We start from the raw sequence: 19,990 nt of genomic DNA, 5'->3' as shown, positions 1-19,990 counted from the left end.
AATATTTTCATATTTGAATGGGTTTAGATACATGTTAAACCACACCAAAGGGAAAAAGCAACTCTATTCAAAATGTTTTTGTAAGTCAATAAGAGAACACTACAGAAAAGTCCCGCACCCCTGGGAGTTCAAAGAAAACAAAGTACATACTGTACATAAGCAATAAAAGCATTGCCCACTTAAAGCCATACCTATTACACAGCTATGATGTTTTATGTTACAGTTTTACAGAACAGTTCATGTTATAAATGATTATTCGCAAATTTGTCATGATCTTACCTAACTCAGAACTACATTATTTTATTTTAAATTTCACTGCTCAAAAAAATCACACTAGTTCAACTTTTTTCTGTGGTGCCAACAGTGTTTTGATAAGGAGAGAAGAACAGTTGAAGAAAGGGCACTCATAATTATATAAATGTTTTAGTCCTGTAATTACTGATGATGTTGTTTAACATAATCTTTTAAGACAATATTTTAACTTTTTTAAAATGCAACTACCTTGTGTAAAGATGACATTTATGTGATGGCTACAGGCACCACGAGCCAAATTCCACTTTTGGTTATGCCAAGGTAAACCCAGTGACTATGGCAGGGCCCTTCAGGGTCAGTTAAGGGTGGGATTTGGTCCCATGTTGTTAACAGCATCATGGAACTGATTCAAAGGGCACGGAAGTCAGTGGAAAGACTCCCACTGATTTCAGTGGGCTTTGAATTCTGGTGCATATGTTTAAAAACAATAATGTATGTGATTACCAAACCAGAAAAGGACACTTTAAATATTCAACATCTTTATAGTACCTACACTATACTACAGCTTCTCTTTTCTTTCACTTTAAAAGCAATGTATCAGTTAGAAGAGCTTTATTGTGGTTGGCTAATTGTTTTTACTCTTTGGGTGAACAAAGTGAAATTTCAATACAGAGAATAACTTATTCTGGAGATTTGAAAAGTTATAACATATATCACTGTTTTTTCTAGAAATTCAAGAGGAGGCTGGGAAGAAAAAACCCAAATATTCACTCAAATAGGAAAGATCTACCTTTATGGTCCTGATTCTACAGTCCTTAATGTCTTTGGGGTTTTCCCGATGGAGGACTGCAGGATCTGATCCAAGATTTCTTAAGCAATAGAGAGCATTTAAATTTAGACATCTTTTTTCAGTCCATTATTTTGCTATAGTTTTTACCTGGTATTTGACCTCTGCAAGTATAATAGAATTCTTTACAATAGTCTTTGCACAGGAAGGGAAGAGCTAGTTCTCTTTCAGATGCTTCCCCTTTCTCAGGTGAATGGAATAGATTCTGAGCATGTGGTGAGCAGTGTGCACATTTGATTTCTTCCAGTAGCTTCACACATTCTGTGTTGTTGGTAACAGAAAATATCTGCAAGCCACAAACCAGAGACAAATAAACACATGACCTACTTCCCTGTCTTATACAAAAAGATTCTTTGAAATAATGTAAGTAAATCATGCTAATGTAACCAGTACAGTTATGAATCAGTAAAATGTGCCATATTTTAAGTCACCATGCTAAGTGAAAAATTAATACTATGAAAGCGAATCACATGCAATAAATCATCAGATTTTAGAGTACTAACAAGTGCTTCTCTTTCCAAATGCAAATTAATTTACTCCCACTACTCAAGCCTGCAATCTCTTAATTGTGTGAGTAATTCTTGATCAGGGGGAATACTCACATAAATAAGAATTACTGGCATAAGCGAGGGCTGCAGGAACAGGCCCTATGTCCACTTCTCTTATAGGTGATGCTGAAAAATACAACTTCCAAATCTAAATTACATGCATAAGAGGCTCAGATTAAAAGTTACCTAAAGATTTAAAACTAAATTTCTAAAGTCAGAACACATTAGAAAAACAATCTCCAGGTATTTATAAAATATGCAGGCTTTGGATTGTACTGTGAGCCTACTATTGAACCTCCTATGGTGGAATTCTCAAGGGGTTCCTCTGAGTTTTCTGCTTTTCAATGCAATTATATTCATGCATATGCCAATGTAAACTGTTGGTAGAAAAAGCCTTAGATTTTCAGTAATTTCTGTTTATATGAAATAGAAAATATGAAATTTTCCTTAACATACAGTTTGTCCTATTATTCAATTTTAACTTTGTCCTTAATACTTACTTAAGCACTACACCAGGCTTGATAATTTGTATAAGTAAACACGAGAGCTTTGGGAATGCAATGTCAGCATACCATGAAAAATAAATGTTAAGGGAAAACAGCACATTCTTCACTATTAGTCTGTAATATTATGCACTTCATAACTTATTGTAAACCACATGGTACTAAGGGGTTTGCTTTTTGATCTCTCAACCCAAAATTACATTACGGCTCAATCCAGCATTCACTGAAGATATTGTGAGCTGGATCAGGCCTTATCAGAACATAAAGCACAGCATCTCATTATTACTGATTTAGCATAATTATAAACAATTCTAATATATTTTTTTTTAAAAGTGATGCTACAAACATTTTATACAACCTTTCTTCTACCATGCAAGTTCTCAGATCTCAGAGTGGATTTGATATTACTATTTTTCACACTGTGAAGGACTCTGTGATGTTTCATTCTACTGTAACAATATTGATTAGTTCCTTTCAGAAAACATGCAGTAATTTTGCTAAATTACCCTAGGTAAATCAAATAATTTAACTTGCATGGAGATTTTTGGCCCATAATTTGACTCATAATTGCTGTTCCACAGCTCATCAATCATCTAGAATGCCTAAGGCCAGTAATATAATTTTGAACTCATCACTTTATTTCTGGATGAGAATCATATAACTTTGCTTCCAAATATCTGAGAGTGCTTTTTTTATTGTTTTAAATCTGACAAAATATTAGCAATAATATGGCATTTTAAAAATCACATACAAAATATTAATTGCAGCAATCCTAATTCTGAATAAACCTACATTTTTTTTTTGAATTAAGGAAGCATTTCTCAGACTTTTGAAAGCCAGACCCTCTTCAGAAAAATGAAATTAATCATGCCCTATTCAGCCCTTCCATGTGCTGCCAAAGGATCCATCCCCCAAAACAAGCAGTCACTCAAAGTAGTCCCATTGGCTTCAATTGGACCCACTAATGTCAGTAAGTAGAACAGTACTTGGCCTGCCTTCTCTGGTAGAATCCTCATTAATTTCAGAGTTTTTCTGGTTTGAGTCTGCAGGATCAGACCCTAAATAGTCTATTCTGTACAGTTCTTATATTGCCATCATCATCATAGTATCTGAGTGCCTTCTAGCAGTGCATTAAGCGACATGACTAACATCTGTCACATGTAGTTGGCTCTCTCTCTTGTCCTTTCCACAATAAGAGAATTGTGTGTGCAGTGTAGTGTTTTGTTTTGGTATGGGGTTGTTTTGTTTTTTAAGTGTACACACTGACACACGTTTGTATTAGAGAAGGCAAAGCTGAAGCGCACCTTGCATTTGGAGTAGAAGGTGGTGAGATTAATGTTGGCCCTTAGTTCCTCCTGTTCATTCCAGTCTCAGACTAATCCCCGAGAAAGCTCAGTTTCCTGCACAGATGATCTTTGCCTTTATAGTAGAAAGTTTCATTATGCCTGAGGAGCAGAGTTGTCAGCCATGGTCTTCATCCAGGAATTTTAGCTGATCCTTTTAGATATTCTGGGCCCAGGTCATTGAGGGCCTTGAAGATAACAACCAAGATCTTGAACTTGATTTTCTTCTATAGGAAACCAGTGGAGAATAGGTCTTATGTGCGCACGGTAGCCCATGAGTACACATTCTGTACCAGTTGGAATTTCCTTCAGGCTGATGGCTTCATGCCTAGGTATATTGCATTGCTGTAGTCCATATGCGAAGTGACAAAAGCCTATATAACAGAGACCAGGCCGTTGTTCACCATGATGGAACAGAGTCTCCTAGCCAACCACAGAGGTTAGACAACTTGTGGATGCTGATATGTGAGAGTTTAGCATCAGTGAGGAATCCAGGAGCACTCTTAATCTATGGATTGAATTGCCCAATTTTGAGTGTGTATTTACCACCAAGGAAACTACATCATGTTTCCAGACTCTTCAAAGTGCTTTCCTCTGTCCACTAGAATCACCTGTCTTCATCTCATTCAAGTACTGGGATACATTGGTGGTAGTGGTATGTGGCGAAGCATAGGTCAATAATCAAAGAGGTAAATATTGAGTTTGTTTACTGCATTAACCCCACAACTGATGCAGGCATATTGCTATAGTTCTATTGGAAGGTACCAGTGCACATGATGAGAAAAAAATACAAAAAGTCAAAAGCTAATTTATTTTTCCTTGTGAAAAAATGCATTTAATTGCCCAGTTATATTAAAGTAAAAAATGCTTGACTCCATTTTAATAGCTAAAGCTAAAATAAAAGGACCCTAATCCTCCTGACCAGCTGCCATCCACAAGGGGTTTGATTTTAGTCCTTGAGGAATTTAATCCCGCTCTCAATTTTTGGAATGTGTCTTGGTCATATAATAACTAATCAAAAGATTAGGTAATGGGACTCAATAAATTATCTGAAAATCAAGTACAATATTTTTATGTTAAGTTTCATGCTATTTGAGCATAGTAGGATGGTAAAACTTTGCTCTGTGTGAGGTCTGCAGTAGAAATACCTATTTGAAGGTAGATAGAACCATCATTCTAGCTTTGGTTTCAATAAATCAATAGCCTTACTGAAGTCAATTAAACAGATTTAGCCCAAGGCTGAAACACTGTTTAGAACACAGTATTTTTGGTGAACATATAATAATGACCTTTACCTTTAAAACTGACAATATCTTTGGTCTCTTAAAGAAATGCAAAGTAATTTCCTGTATCAATTTTAAAAGTTATATGTGAAACCATCAAATTTGCAGTGGTTTGCTGGGGAAAACATGTAAAACTTCCAAACATTATTGTAGCATGCGTAGTAATGATTATGCCTGCTGCTGACTAATTTACAACATCTGTAAAATCATCCTTTAATCTCTAGCCACAGGAAAGTAAGACTGGTAGAAGAAAGGTAAGAGAAATACTGGAATACAGGAAAGTACAGCTTACAAGACTGGTTTATCAACAACAAAAATAGCGAAAAGAGGGAGAAACAGAAAGACACAAGAGACCGAAATTCTATAAATGTAATATAGCAATCTGTTTTGCATACCCTGTGTTTATTTTATTTGTCAAAAAACAGTGTGGGTTTGATGTTAACAGCAAAAATATATGGCAGTGAATTAAGATGTTTAATTAAACTGTATTTGGTATACTAACAATTATTTCTAAAAATCATATGCCTACAAGGTTGTTCAGCTGTTGGGTTGAACATATGTTTCTTCTGTACTATAGTGCTGGATTATGTCATTAAAGAGTTCAGTTTCAATTTTAGGCTAATATGTAAATAGATCATTGTACCAAGGCAGCTGTTAAAGGGACCCCAAGATGAGTTATTTGTTTAGTTGGATGTGTTCAACAATAGCCTTTGTTCGTGAAAGAGCCAGAGCAAACAAATGATTGTAAAAGGGCACACTTGAAAACAATTACTTTTCACCCATTCCTTGACAGCCTTGGCTGTGAAACCATCCAAGGTAGAGAGGACTTGTGTGCCTATCTGGCTATACGCAAACCTTCAAAAACTCTGGTGTCACAATATTTGATTCTGGCTTTAGTGAACCTAGTGATAAAATGGGGATATTCTAGAAAGCTAGAAGACAAAGAGTTAAATGCCAACATTATGCAAAAATATTACTAGAGACAGTCTAATTTTGTCTTATTAAAGCAGTGCCCTTTATTGCTGCTTTGCTGTGCTTAAGGGACTGGAAGTATTGTCATCATAAAGACAGATCAATAATTTGATCATAAAATTGTCCCAGGGCTGACACACAGCATCTTAACCAAGAAGCCAATCTGAAATTGAAAATGCCTGCTGAGCAAGCTCAAATTGCTCTAGAAAAAGCTAATGTTCAGATTCCTATTAATGTCATGGACACTCAATCCTGTGGATTAATATGACTCTATATCAGATTAAAGACCTGTTCGATGTCCAGCTTTTGGAGCCCTTGTGTAATATAGTGTCAAAAACCCAATTTTTATAAAGTTCCCTCCAAGTGTTTTGCATGATACTGTAATGTCTCTTGTGGAATGGTCACTACTTCTATCAAGTATAAATTACATGTATTTTGGAAAATTGTCTAAATAGACATTTACATGATAAAACAGATTAAGATAGCTGTAACCATTGACATTTAATGGATAAATAATGTGGCTTTAAAACCTTTTAGAATAATATCCACTAAAAAGTATAAATCTATATTTATAAAGTAAGTTTTAATGCTTAGAAATAGATGTTATGGTATATTGTTTTGAAACTTCATACACTTCAAGGATTTATTACTATCTACAAAACAAAGAAATTAAACAAAAGACATATTCAAATAACACGAAGGGACAAAACCCTACAATAGCTAGGAAATTCAAAATTGTCTTAACTCCATCTTTAATTCAGCACATTAAACCAACTATTGCAGGGGTCTCCAAACAGTGGGTGATCTCACGTAACATATGTGCTGCAATACCTATATATTACAAACAGGGTGAGTTAAGGACATATTTTCCAGTCCTTAGTCTGACTTTTGTGCACTTCAATTAGGCTTTTAAGGTTATCTGAATGTAGTTATTTTGTAGTTTAATTGAATTACCACACAGGAGCTTAATGACACTGTCTCTGGACAGCATGAAGAAATATATCTGCCCTGAATCTCAAACTACTGCTGCATATGGTAAGAATAAAGAGAGAGCTGCAGCTGAAAACCTGCAGTAAGACTGTTCTCACTCATCTGGGAATAGAGGGGGTAGGACAAATGCTCCCTCAAAAGGCATGAACATTTGGACAGAGCTGGGGACTGAAGGAGAATGATGTTCTCCAGTTTCACCCATTAGTGAACCAACTAACAAACACAATGGTGTTGTTGTTATTCTTTTGCCATAAGCAACAGGACTCTGTGTGTGGGCAGCAGTTTAGTGGGGAGGAGGATAAGTCGACCCCTTTTTGTCCTATTGATTTTTTCCTATTTGCATGACTTGAGCAAATTAAATGATGCAATATGGCTTTTTGTTACAAAACAAAGTGAGAGATACCACCCAGACACATATGTTGATTCGTAGAAGCTGTTTACATGAGAATGGAGTGAAATCTACCGTGAACTGAGCATAAAAATTCGATTCAGGCTGGGTATTTTTTTATTATGCTTGGGCCAGCAAGACTGAAACACAAGTTTTCCAAGAGTCTCTCAGACCTTGACAACTACAGTGTTGTAACTGAGGAATTCTTAATTAAACCTAAACTGGGGAGGGGGAAAGTGAAAGGGGTGGAGGGGAGGAGAAGACACCTGATTGTTTATTTCACGTGCAGTGATTCTTAATGACATTATTCAGGAATTTCCCTCTCTGTGTACACACTTAATATCATTGCCATGCTTATCCAATAAGATCCTGCAGAATTATATATGGACAACTTAGAGAAATCGCAAACACATTAATAAATAGAAATTAAGCTACTAAAGGAAGCATAAATTAAATATTTTAAAATTCCAATGAGATGCTTCTTTTCAAGCAACTCAATTTTAAATTACGCATATGCATTGTCACACAGTGTGAAAAGGCAAATATCTCATGCCTTCTGTGTGAGAATCAATAACAGTCGAGTCCCTTTTAGCTGATACAGGTAATCATGTGTAACACAAGAGCCTTGACTAGAGATCACTAAGCTCTGATGCACCAGCACCATCTACTATCCAAATCCTTTACTGACCAAACACGTGGAGAAAATTGAACACGCTTTTTAACCCCCAGAAAAATAAACCGGAAACCACCGTCAAGTTAATTCACAGGTTCACTGCTGCCAATGCACAAACTTAATCCAAAAAAGCCATTCAAGTCTTCCTTCTTCTCAAGCCATCCCCTCAGCACAGGGTCCTTGTACCTGAAGTCCATGTTTCGAGAGAAAAGGGCACTGCCAATAAACATGCAGCAGTGCACCCAGCTGCTGATTTGAGCAAGATGGGACGATATGAATGAGTGAGATTTGTAAGATCTCACGGAAACTCGCAAATTTGTAAAAACCCTTCGTTGTAAGAGGGAGAGAACTTTCTTTTAAAAATACCTTCCCAATTGACTAAGTCTCCCTTCGGATGAACAGCTCTGGAGCGAGGTCTATGTAACTCTCAAGGAAATAAACCAGAATCGCTTTAACGCTTCCATTTTATGAGACCACTCCACCCTCCCATACAGTAATGGTCAAACCCATGTTGCTAGATCAAACCAGACACCACCCAGCAGGTTAGCAGTGAGTTTGCATCCATGCAAAAAGCCTCATGTGGTGCCTACCTTAGTCTCAATGTGCAGCAGCCCCTGACTGTCAGTCCTGGAGCAGCAGGACAGGCGAGGGTACAAGCCACGACACATCATCTCCCCTCCGCTGGCAGGCTCCAGGAACATCATCCTCCTGTCTCGCTTTTTCAGGCGCCTCGGTGGGTTACCATTCAGGCACTTTCTCCTCCTTGCTCCACTCTCCCCAAACTTGGCATCCCCCTCAAAGAAGCACAGAACCACGGCCACCAGCAGCAGTTTAAACGGGAGCATCTTCAGCATCATGCCTTGGACCGTGTGAGTGAAAAAAACAAACCGAACCTCCCCCCTCCCCGACTGATTTTCTTTTTGCACTTCAAAGCAGGGAATCAGCACCCCCAAAACGGGGGGAGGGCTGGAGAGTGATGGTGATAAAAAAAATCTAAAGGGCAAAGAACTCCCCCGTCCCCCCAAAAAACCGGCTTAGTGGGAGGATGCTCAGGAGTTGTGGGGCTAAAATTGTGCAAGTGACACAGATTTAGTAATTGGTGCTGTTGTGCCCTGGTGGTGAGTGCTGGGCCAAGGGGTCCCCCCCTGCTGCAGTGTGAGGCGGCGGCGGCGGCAGCAGTTCACTTGTTGTCCCATAGAAAGGATGTTCTCTAGGTAGGACAGTAGCAGCCGCCTGGCTGGGGTGATGTCTCCTCCGCGGCCGGCGGTGGCTGCAGCTCACTACGGCTCTCATGTTTCGCTCTCTCTTTTCTTCTTTTTAAGCAGCGCGCGGGGAGGTGCTGCCACCGCGCGCCCCTTCACGTCACCGAGAGGCACTGGGGAAAGCGCGCGCGCGCGCGCAGGGGGGGAACGGGACAGGGACAGGGTAGGCGTGCGCGAGAGGGGAGGGCTCAGGCTGGCTGCGGGCTGCCGCGGCAGCAGTTGCGGTGGGGCAGAGCGCTCTGGGCTAAAACCGGAGCCTGCTGATTTTTGACCCCAGCCCCCCACATTGCCACGGGGGAGACAGAGCAAGTCTGGCTGCTCCTGCTGCACCAGCCGCCCAGGCAAATGCCCAGCCGGACCCCAACACATCCTAATGCAACAGCACCGGGCCAACCTGCATCCCACATCTAACCGCTGCTGGGTCCTGTCCCTGGGGGCTCCACCCTCTCCAACTCCCTATGCGTGCACAGAGCCACCAGGAGCCAGGTAGCTCTAGCTTTTTCTCTCCCCCCCCGCCCCCCGGAGAACTCGTCTAGCGGTCAGTGCAGGGGAGACACAAGACTAGGATTTTGTTCCTAAATGTAACAGGAGTACTTGTGGCACCTTAGAGACTAACAAATTTATTAGAGCATAAGCTTTCGTGGGCTACAACCCACTTCTTCGGATGCATGAAGTGGGTTGTAGCCCACGAAAGCTTATGCTCTAATAAATTTGTTAGTCTCTAAGGTGCCACAAGTACTCCTGTTATTTTTGAGGATACAGACTAACACGGCTGCTACTCTGAAACCTGTTCCTAAATGTGCCACTGACTCACTGTGTGACCTTGGGCACATCACTGTGCTGCTCCGTGCCTCGGTTTCCCATCTGTCAAATTGAAGTGACATAACACCGGGGGTTTCCTGAGGCAGAGTGTGCTCCTAATGAACTTGAGAGGAAGTGGACACTTGGAGCTGCAGGGGGGAGGAGGGGTGATTCCCAGCTGGAGGGGAAATCTTCCCATGGAGTCAGAGAGCTAAAAATGGTAGCTGCAGCACTGCAAGTGGAGGGACTAGCTACTCTGAGTATGTGTCTAGGAGGGTGGCTACCCCATCCAGCAGTGGGTCAATGCTCTCGGTGGCTAGCCTGGTCCCACTGCTACATTCTATTTTTATCAGGCTAGCTCCCTGAAAGCTAGCTCCAGTGGGTGCACCCCCCACCCCCAGTGGAAATATACTCTCTGTTCATTAGGAGCAAATAGTTGCAGTTGGGCACGATTCTCATTCTTGGGCTGTGCACAGAGAAGCTGTGCTGGGATCAATAGAATGAAAAGGTATCCTTTCTACACATTTCAGCCTCAGAGTACAGCACAGGATGTGCTCCGAATCCCTTCTGCAAAGGGCGTGCACGTGTGTATTTGCTCAGTTACACACCACAGTCTGCTGAAACAGAGAGTTCCTGTGGTGAAAAAATATTGAACCAAATCCTTAAACAGTATCAACTGAACTCACTAGGCCCGAGTAATGAGGGCAAGATCGAGTCCATAGATTACCGGATTGAGAAATGTAAAAAAATAGTGCCTCTTTCTTTAGTCTTCTTTCTTTAAGGCAAGTACTTCCTAAGTACTTTTGGCCAGTATAAACTACCACTGACTCCCCATCGAGTTGTGAACACTCTCACCTGCCACAGAGTTTGAGCTTCACGTATAACAGTTACAGGTCCTGTTTCATTAACACAGAGTGAAGTTAAATAAAGGTTAAGTTGAACAAGAGGAACTTTATTAAACTCCGTGAACTGCTCTGTTCATGTGGTTGAGTTGCTTCCAGGTTACTGCACCTGTTCTCCAGTTTCCCAAGTGTCCTGTTCATAACAGTCTCAGCATGGAATATGGACTCCAGTTCCACTGATCATGATTAGGGCCCTGTGGAAATCACTATTTTTAAAATAAAATTAATTACAGTGTAAATGGAAAAGTATTGAATTTCACAAAATATGCACAGAATGAATTTAACTAGCAAACGTAGTCAATTTTAATAATGGAATGAATTTCATCAACAAACTTAGTCAGTGTGTCTGCAGAATACTGATTAAGTTTGCAGGTGACATTCATTCCACCTTTGTAACTGACTAAGCTTGCTGGTAATTCATTCCATCCTTGACATTGTCTAAGTTTGTGCACAGCAGTCTGGTCTTCCACACAGGCATGTGCACAGCACTGTAAGATAATATTTTAAAAATTGCAGTTTGGGGGCATTTTTGTGATTTCCATGCCCTCCATGAAATCGTGATTTACATAGGACCCTAATTGTGAGACACCGTTCTATTTTACAAACATTTTAATATAAACATTAAAAACAAATAATTGACACCCAGGCCTGCACCTCATGTGACTTCAGCAGAGGTTGCTAGCACATACCTAGTTGGAGTCTTTCCTTTATCACAGACTCAGCTGGCTCCATTGTCTATGAGGTAGTTGAGCTCCTCAACAGGCAATCACACCGCCTGTCTCTCTCTTCCTGTCACCTGTCTCCGAGTCTATCAAACTATCTGTCTGTGGAGTTGGCCTCCAGATTGTTCTCTGTCTCTCTGTTCTGTGATGATCTCTATATCTCTGTAGGCTTTCTCTGGGTGTTGTATCTGCTGGCTCATAAGTGTCTCCTGTTCCTTCAGATTACTTGTCCCTCTTGCATAATCATCTTGTATGATCTTGGTGTCACTGCACTACTCACAACCACTTTAGTCCATTCCTTCTGGTGTCTCTCAGATGGATGGAGACTCACAGGAGTGCCTGTCTCCAGGCCCAGTAGGTCTTTGGCTGACCTGTTGTACTCTAGTGCCACTTCCTCTGATTGTTGGCCATTTCCTCTCGGAGGAGTTCCCATCCCTCTGGCTGCAAAACATCTCGCCTCATTGGTAGCAGGATTTCGGTCCTCTTTCCATCACTGCCTGTGCTGGATTGTTTTGGCACCCATGTGCTGTGGTATTCCTGTGTGCCAAAAATGCTAAGAAGGGGTATGAACCAAAAGAAACAGCCTTGCGTAACAGTCTTTTAGCTGTTTTCACAGCTGATTCTTCCTGGTTGGTTTCCGACAGCAGTACATTTCTTTTCCACTGTTGCACTAAAATGCACTCCTTACTCATTCAGTTAGAATTAAACATTTGGTAAGAGCAGGAAATCACCACACTGGGTATTGTATAAATAACTCAGACTTTACGCCATCTTTCCCTGGATCTCCACTTTTTAACAATGGACGACAAACTTTCATTTCCCCCAAATGGAGTATACCACTAGATTGTCCTTTATACCAGTGTCTTTCAAATCTACTTTATTATTTCATATTCATATTCCAGTGGAACCCAGAAGCTCAAATCAGGTTTAGGCCCCCATTGTGCTGGTCATTATACAAATAAATACAAGAACATGGGCTTTGCCCCACAGATCTTAAAGTCCAGGATTATAAATACATTAAACTAATTATTAAGCTTATTAAAATACTATAATCAGGTTTCCACTTCAAAAAATGTCTCAGTTCCAAAGCATAAGTATATTTAAGAGATGCAGCACAGGCTGTCACCTGTAATCTTTAAAGGCCTAAGAGATCTGAGAGTCCGTTACTTCAGATGCCTTGCCTCCTTATTACAATGTGGCAGTATAAATTCATTGATTAATAATTATTGTTGCTGCTAGAAACTCAGTTGAGTAAAGTTATCAATCCTGCAAATATCCTGCTGCAGCCAGCACTGAATTTCTGTGTACTAAAGCTGCACTTTCCCAGCATGAAACATCCATGGAGGTGGCAGTCGAATCCTCATTGGAGTGCAGTGAGCTTCCCTTTGTCAGCTAGGATGAATCTATCCAAGTGCCTTGACAACCTGACCTACCTCTGAAACAGGGCTTGTCTACATGGTGGGTAATGCACACTAACATTGAACCTTAATCGGTTCAATAGATTCCGGTGACTTTAATGTTTGAAAGAATACTATATTAAAGCACACTAGGGAACCTTTAGTGCAAACCATCAGGGTCTACACAATCTAATTAATGCACAACACATTAGTGTGTTTTAGAACTAACACATCTCTAGAGCACATTCCTCCATCATGTAGAGAAAGCTACAGTGGCCATCACCATTTTGATATATTTCCATCTTAGCCGTGCCAGCACTACACCAAATGAAATCCTTGTGTCAACCAACACCGTCAAAGTCTCTCAAGTACTGCCTCTAAAAAGGTCCTACTTCCATTAGCAACATAAAATCCTAGCAGGTCCAAGATATGTAACATATGTGAGACATTTGAAGCATGTGGGAGTGAGTAGCCAGGGCACTTTTTAGCAGTCATCTAGGTAGAGTATTTCAATATTCACCTACCTTGAATGTGCACTGATCTATTAGCCCTTCAGCTCTTTTCTATTGTGTGAATAATACATATTCCAAACTATTTATAAATATGCATAGAGTTGAAGAGTTACATTAATCTGACAAATCATTATTATTAATAATGATAATATCTAGCTCTTATCTAGCACTTTACAAAGGAGGTCAATACCATTATCCCCATTTTATACATGGGGAAACTGAGGCACAAGGAGGGACATGACTTGTCCAAATAAATCAGTGGCAGAGCCAGAAATTAAACCAATGTCTCCTGAGTCTCTTCTCTCACCTCCCCCCCCCCTCCCGCAATTCCACTTGGCCACACTGCCTCTTGATTTTCATGTTAGGGTTATTTTGTGAACTTTCATACTGGTGAAAGATTAATGTTATCCCATATAATAAAACAAATTGCAATGCTACAGTACCTTCTCAACTTGTGAATTTCAACATGCTTTACAAACAATAAGCCTCACACACCACATGAGGTAGAGAAGTATTATCCTCATTTTATAGCTGGGGAAAACTGAGGCACAATTTGCCCAGAGTCACACAGGAAGTATGGTGGAGCTGAGAATAAAATATAGGTTTAATAATAATAATTAGTAATATAATTAATAATATTTAGCACTTATATGGTGCTTTACCTGTTCACAACATCTCAGTGAGTTAGGCAAATAGGCATTATACCCATTTAAACAATGAGGACATTGACCATATCAAAATGGTGATGGCCACTGTAGCTTTCTCTACATGATGGGGTAATGTGCTCTAGAGATGTTAGTTCTAAAACACACTAATGTGTTGTGCATTAATTAGATTGTGTAGACCCTGATGGTTTGCACTAAAGGTTCCCTAGTGTGCTTCCCTAGTGTGCTTCTGCTCTCAGAAAATTTAAATATAAATGTTTTCTCAATTAAGGATTAATTTACATGATAAAAGATTTCTATTTTTGAGTTAACTGGAAAGTACTGATTCCTCTAAAACACTTAATTTTTCAAAGTTGCATGATGAATGAACCAACGGAGCTCCTTTCTACTGTAAAAAAAAAAAAAAAAAGAAAGAAAGAAACAGTAAGCACTCATCAGCTGTGAGTTTCTGCTCACATGGAGAACTACATTTAGTGATAATGAACATATTTACATGCTAAATCTGGGATTTTCAGCTTTCTATTTAAGTCTGATAAAAGGGAGCTTTACCTCAAAATATACACCTTGGAAACCAGCTTGAGAGAATTACAATTTAAAGTAACAGAGGGTCCTGTGGCACCTTTAAGACTAACAGAAGTATAGGAGCATAAGCTTTCATGGGATGAAAGCTTATGCTCCTATACTTCTGTTAGTCTTAAAGGTGCCACAGGACCCTCTGTTGCTTTTTACAGATTCAGGACCCTCTGTTGCTTTTTACAGATTCAGACTAACACAGCTACCCCTCTGATACAATTTAAAGTGTAAGAAATGTTAGAAACATAGAACCACTTGCCCGTCAAATCGTATCTTTGGCAGTGTCCAATAGAGGATGCCATTGAGTTAAACCTCTGCTCCCTCTCCCCCTGTTACATATCAGACAGATAAGTTAGCTGGCTAAACACAATTCTCAATCTCTTAAAAAAAGTTTATTAAAACTTTTAAAGAAAGATGTCCCTATCTTAAAATACTGGAAACTTTAGAATTGCTACCTATCTACTCAGCTGTGTCAAAATAATCTAACTCTGGAGACTTCCATACTACTTCATTGATTTCTTGGTGCCTAGAGCACTCTTGGGGAACATGCTGCTGTCACTTAGAACAGTGTTTCTCCAACAAGTGTCTATACAGATTGCCAGCTTCTGGGGCATAGAAATGCCCTTGATTTTGAAGTGAAACCCCCCTGGAAAGCTGTACTTGCTGGAGCGGAACACATGCTCCCCCTGGAACAGAACAAGCAGTGTGAGTTTATATAATAATCTTCAGTTCCGTTGCCTTCAGTTCCTTCCAACTGCCACAGGCAAGACAGTTGGAACTCCCTTTGCTCCTCCCTTCATCAAGCATATTCATATTAACTTATTGTAAATAATCACGTAATTGCATTTTCCAATTAGCTTTTTGTTTTGTTAGCAGCAGGGTAGTTAGTTGAGCCTGCATTGTTGTTAAATTCAGAGGGTTATTCTGTCCCAGTAGTTGATTGTGTCAGTCAGACTTACTGTTCTGTTCCAGTATGAAGGACTTAAGAAAACTGAAGTGAGTCTGCAGATTCAAGCTCTTGATAGTGATGTTAGCTTCTATAATCCCCTCCTAGAACTACAGGATTGGTTTTGGGCTCTCAAACTCAAAGATGCATATTTCCACATATCCGGCAGAGGAGTATGCAGGAAGTATCTAAGATTTTGTATCAGAAAGGACCACTATTAGAACAAAGTGCACTGTTTTGGACTACTAATGGCTCCATAAATTTTCATCAATCTTCACTTGGTAGAAGTGGAAGCCGATTTGCAACAGAGGATTCATAGCCATATTTGACTGACTGACTGACTGATAAAAACCACCAATCAGCCCAAGGAGTACATGTTGCTCTGCAAACAATATACCATACTCTCTTATTAAAATATGTTTCAGTTAGTGGGTCTGATAAATCAACATGTATAGCAACCCCAAAACCATCTTTTATGAGAGCCACCATTGACTCCACGACAGCTACAGCATATCCATAATAGGACAGATTTCTGGAGATAGTCTATCCCATTTAATTAATACCCAGAATGAAGTCCCATACCGAGAATACAGTCTATTTCTTGTGTTTGTATAGCATCTAGCACAGTGAGGTTCCAATTTTTGTTGGGGCCTCTAAACACTGCTGCAATACAAATAACAAAGAATAGTATTTTTCTTTAGGTTGCTAGGATTCATGGCCTCTTGCACATTTAAATCACTTTGTTTGCCAGACTCAGTTCAAAGCCCCTGCAGCGGGGTTAAGGACAGTCTACTTACCTCAGTTAGACAACATCTAGTCTGCAGTGACCATTCCTTGGGAAATTAGGGATTCCCTAACATATGGAAAGAACTATATAGGGCAGAACAGCTCATCCTTAAGAACATTTGATAGTAATTGTAATATATGCCTCAAGGGATAGGATGGGGTGCTTAAATCAATCACCTGATTATATAAAGAATTTGAAAGCTTGCAGAAGCCAGGCTGTGTATAAAATTCTGTAGTTAAGGGCAGTTCACCTGGTTTTCAAATCCTTTCTTCCGCACACTGGCTAGAAAATAATCCACGTTCTGACAGATGGCACTACTGAAATGCATTACATCAAACAACAGGGAAAAGCTCATTGCAGTCTGTTACGTCAAGAAGCAGTTCAATTCTGGAAGTGCTACATCAATTATCAGATCTTTCCTGTTGCTGTACATTTTCCAGGAAAGGTCCTTGCAGATGATGTGCAGTGGAATCAGTGTCCAACATGAATAGTAAGTGATAGACGCAGAAGTTGGAACATTTTTTCATGGATATATTGCTCACTTATTTACAACAAAAGTGAACATGAACTATCATCACTTCTGCTCCAGATGAGGAAGAGTTGTTGGTACCCTAAGTGATATTTTTCTGCTGGACTAAAGCAAGGTGTTATTCAATGCATTTATCTCTGACTTTTGAAAATAATTAAGAAGATAAAACAGGACAACAGGTTTGTGGATATCGCCTGATTGCGCATGTCATTTCTCGTACCTTGTCCTTCTAGTCAAGGCAGTAGAGCCTCCAGTTTGAGTCCTGGCTCTTTTAGAATTCCTGTCATAGCTGACTGCATGAATCAGGAAACCTTAAGAGATTTGGACCATGAGCGCACTAAGAAGGTGCAGCATATTCTTTTGCAAAGTCACAGGCTATCTACAAGGGAAACTTATGCAATAAACTGGAAGATGTTTTTTATTAGGACTGTCCAGAAACAGATGGTTATGCATCTGCTACTGTTTCTACTATCCTGGGCTATGTATTATTATTATTTTATTATTTTATTTTATCTTTAAAGTGTGGCTTGGTCTTAAGTTCACTCAAAGTTCATCTGACGTCCATATCAGCTTATGTCTCCATATAAGTATCTTCTTTATTCATACATCTTATAGTGAAGTGATTTCTGAAAGGAATGAGTCACACCTTTCATCCTGTGTGTAAACCTACCAACAACTACTAGATCTAGTTGTTACCAAAATGATGGAATCTTTGTCTAAACCTTTAGGAGAATATTCACTGTCCCATCTGTCCTTGAAGACTGCATTCTTGGCAGCAATAACACCAGCTGGGAGAATCAGTGAGCTCCAGACCTAATGTTTGATCTGCCTTATACTGTGTTCCATAAGGGAAAAGGTTGCTTCCACAAACTAAATTCCTAACCAAACTGTTGTCTACATTTCATTTTAATTATAGCAGGTGCTTCCACTTCTCCCTTACCCTCAACACACACACTCTCTCTCACACGCGCATGCACACACACAAAACAGGTTTAGGTTGGGATAAGGGAGTTAGGGACAGTGTCTGGACCATAGCTAGCGGAGGCCTTAGGTCTCATGTCACAAAGATTTTGGCTGTGTCTTCCCTGCAGAGTTAACTCGAGTTATCTACACTCAAGTTAACGCAAAGGTCAGGAAAGTTACTTTGGGTACTGGGTGTATTAGTGAGGGGTAATATGGACATAGCTCCTTTGCAGGATTATGTGGTAGCCCTTAAAAGAGCCTTTGTGTCTGTTCATTCATGGAAGGTTCAAGGTCTGTTTCAAGTTAGTTAAGGAGTGGAACTACTGCACTACTATTCAGAATGACTGATGTGGCTTAGCATGATTGATTCAGCATCACTGTAACACGTAGAGCTATGGTCTGAGTCAAGGGGTTTCATAGTTTTCACCACCTGAACTTCTAACATAAGATGGACTTCAGAATCAGTACCTAGAGAAACATCCTGGAACATGGAGATGGGAGCTGACTTCTTGGATGTCAGAGGATTCATCCTCAGTGACACAATCTGTGTCTTGGGGAGCTGGGGGAGTCTTTTCTGTTCCACTGTTGATGTCTGACAAGATCTCAGTTCTGAGATGCATTGTCTCTCTTGGGGAGTTTGTCATGTGGCCACGGTAGGCAGATTCTTCTTCCATGACTGTTTGGGATTGATCTACAAAGTGAAGGTGGCCTTTGAAAGTTGTAAAGAAATAAGGTGACTCTCAAAGATCCGATAGCAGCAGTGGGAGGAACAAGTGTGTCCCTTGCTTTCATAGATGCCAATAGTGGACACTGAGCATGTGTGACCCAAGAACCGCTTAATGTCAGCTGGCAAGAGGATTACAGGAATGTCCTGATTCTGGTCTGCACAGTCTGTTCATCAAGGAATGCCATGTGAGGTCTTAAATAAAAGCCAGGGTCACACTGGTTATCAATACCATTGTGAAATAGATGTACAGATACTGTATAAGGAAACTATGTGTATATATACTGAAAATATATGCTTAGATTCTGTATCAAGGCATGAGTCACCAGGAGAAGGGAAGAAACAGGTTTTCTGTCAGACAAGAGATGCTTATTGATCTGTCACTCTGTCGGATGTAAATTAAGCATTGTAAGCTAACACAATGGATGCCCATTTATATACAAAGTTATTGGAGAGATGCTGAGTCAACAGAGAAGCAGCACTCAGGAACAACAAGCCATGAGGGGGAGGGGTATAGTGTCTCTGAGTACAGACAATGAACTTCGGGGAGATGTGTAGAAGGCAAAGAAAACACCCCCTTATCCTGCACCTAGGAAGGAAATAGGCAGTTTGTTTCCGTACATCTCAGCCAATCTTGTTGAAAAGCTGCAGAGAACTTTTGAGGGTGAGATAAACTTCTTTAGACAGTTAAGTTTGGTTTCTAGAAAACATGTTATGATTTTGTTTTACATGTAACCATTTGTTTCCAATACTCTTACTCATTATCACTTGAATCGTGAATCTTTGATAATAAATTTTATTTATTTATTATTTATTTATTATTGTAAATACGTCTAAGTGCTGTGATATTAAGCAAGGTACTGATCCTGAGTTGAATCATACAAGCTGGTGTGTACCGTTCCTTTGGGGACAGCAGACCTGGTATTTCTGTGAGTGATCAGTGGATACGGGGTTGGGCAATACAGGGGAATACGTCAAAGGGACTCCGGGACTGGGGTGCACCTACTGTTAACCTGAAAGACAAAGTAAGGACTGGCATAGCCCAGAGGAGAGTGCTAACAGGCTGGTGGTGTCAGGGAGCTGACACCCAGTTAAGCACAAGCGAGACTTACTAATACTGGAGGCAGGGTGATAACAAGGTGACTCACAGTCCTATGTACCCCACGAACCATTGCAGCATGTAACAGATTGGATATTTGTCCTACTTAGATTGCCAGGAGCATGGTCTACAGCCAAGTTCCCTTTACACTGACGTGGGAGGAGCAAAGGGGAGTGAAATTCAGAAACACCAATGCATAGCTTAGCATCTCAACCAGGGTGGATTTGATTTAAATAACATAAATAATAACATAAAAGGGCATTCTTGTTGGTTGCTATAACCTTAATACATATTCTTCACAACTCAGAG

The 19,990-nt window shown here is 40.1% G+C and overlaps 1 protein-coding gene across 1 annotated transcript in view; it reads right to left on the bottom strand.

Moving 5' to 3' along the window:
- HHIP (hedgehog interacting protein) overlaps positions 1-8,656 on the bottom strand; it is a 93,145-nt gene extending 84,489 nt beyond the window's left edge. The window contains exons 1-2 of the mRNA XM_065405342.1: positions 8,390-8,656; positions 1,190-1,385 (exon numbers count right to left, since the gene is read on the bottom strand). Coding sequence (XP_065261414.1) covers positions 1,190-1,385; positions 8,390-8,656 — 463 coding nt within the window. The remainder of the gene's footprint in view (positions 1-1,189; positions 1,386-8,389) is intronic.
- Between the last annotated feature and the right edge of the window lie 11,334 nt (positions 8,657-19,990).

This window comes from Emys orbicularis, chromosome 5, assembly GCF_028017835.1.
Source record: "Emys orbicularis isolate rEmyOrb1 chromosome 5, rEmyOrb1.hap1, whole genome shotgun sequence".
NCBI lineage: Eukaryota > Metazoa > Chordata > Testudines > Emydidae > Emys > Emys orbicularis.
This window is presented reverse-complemented; position numbering and strand designations above follow the sequence as displayed.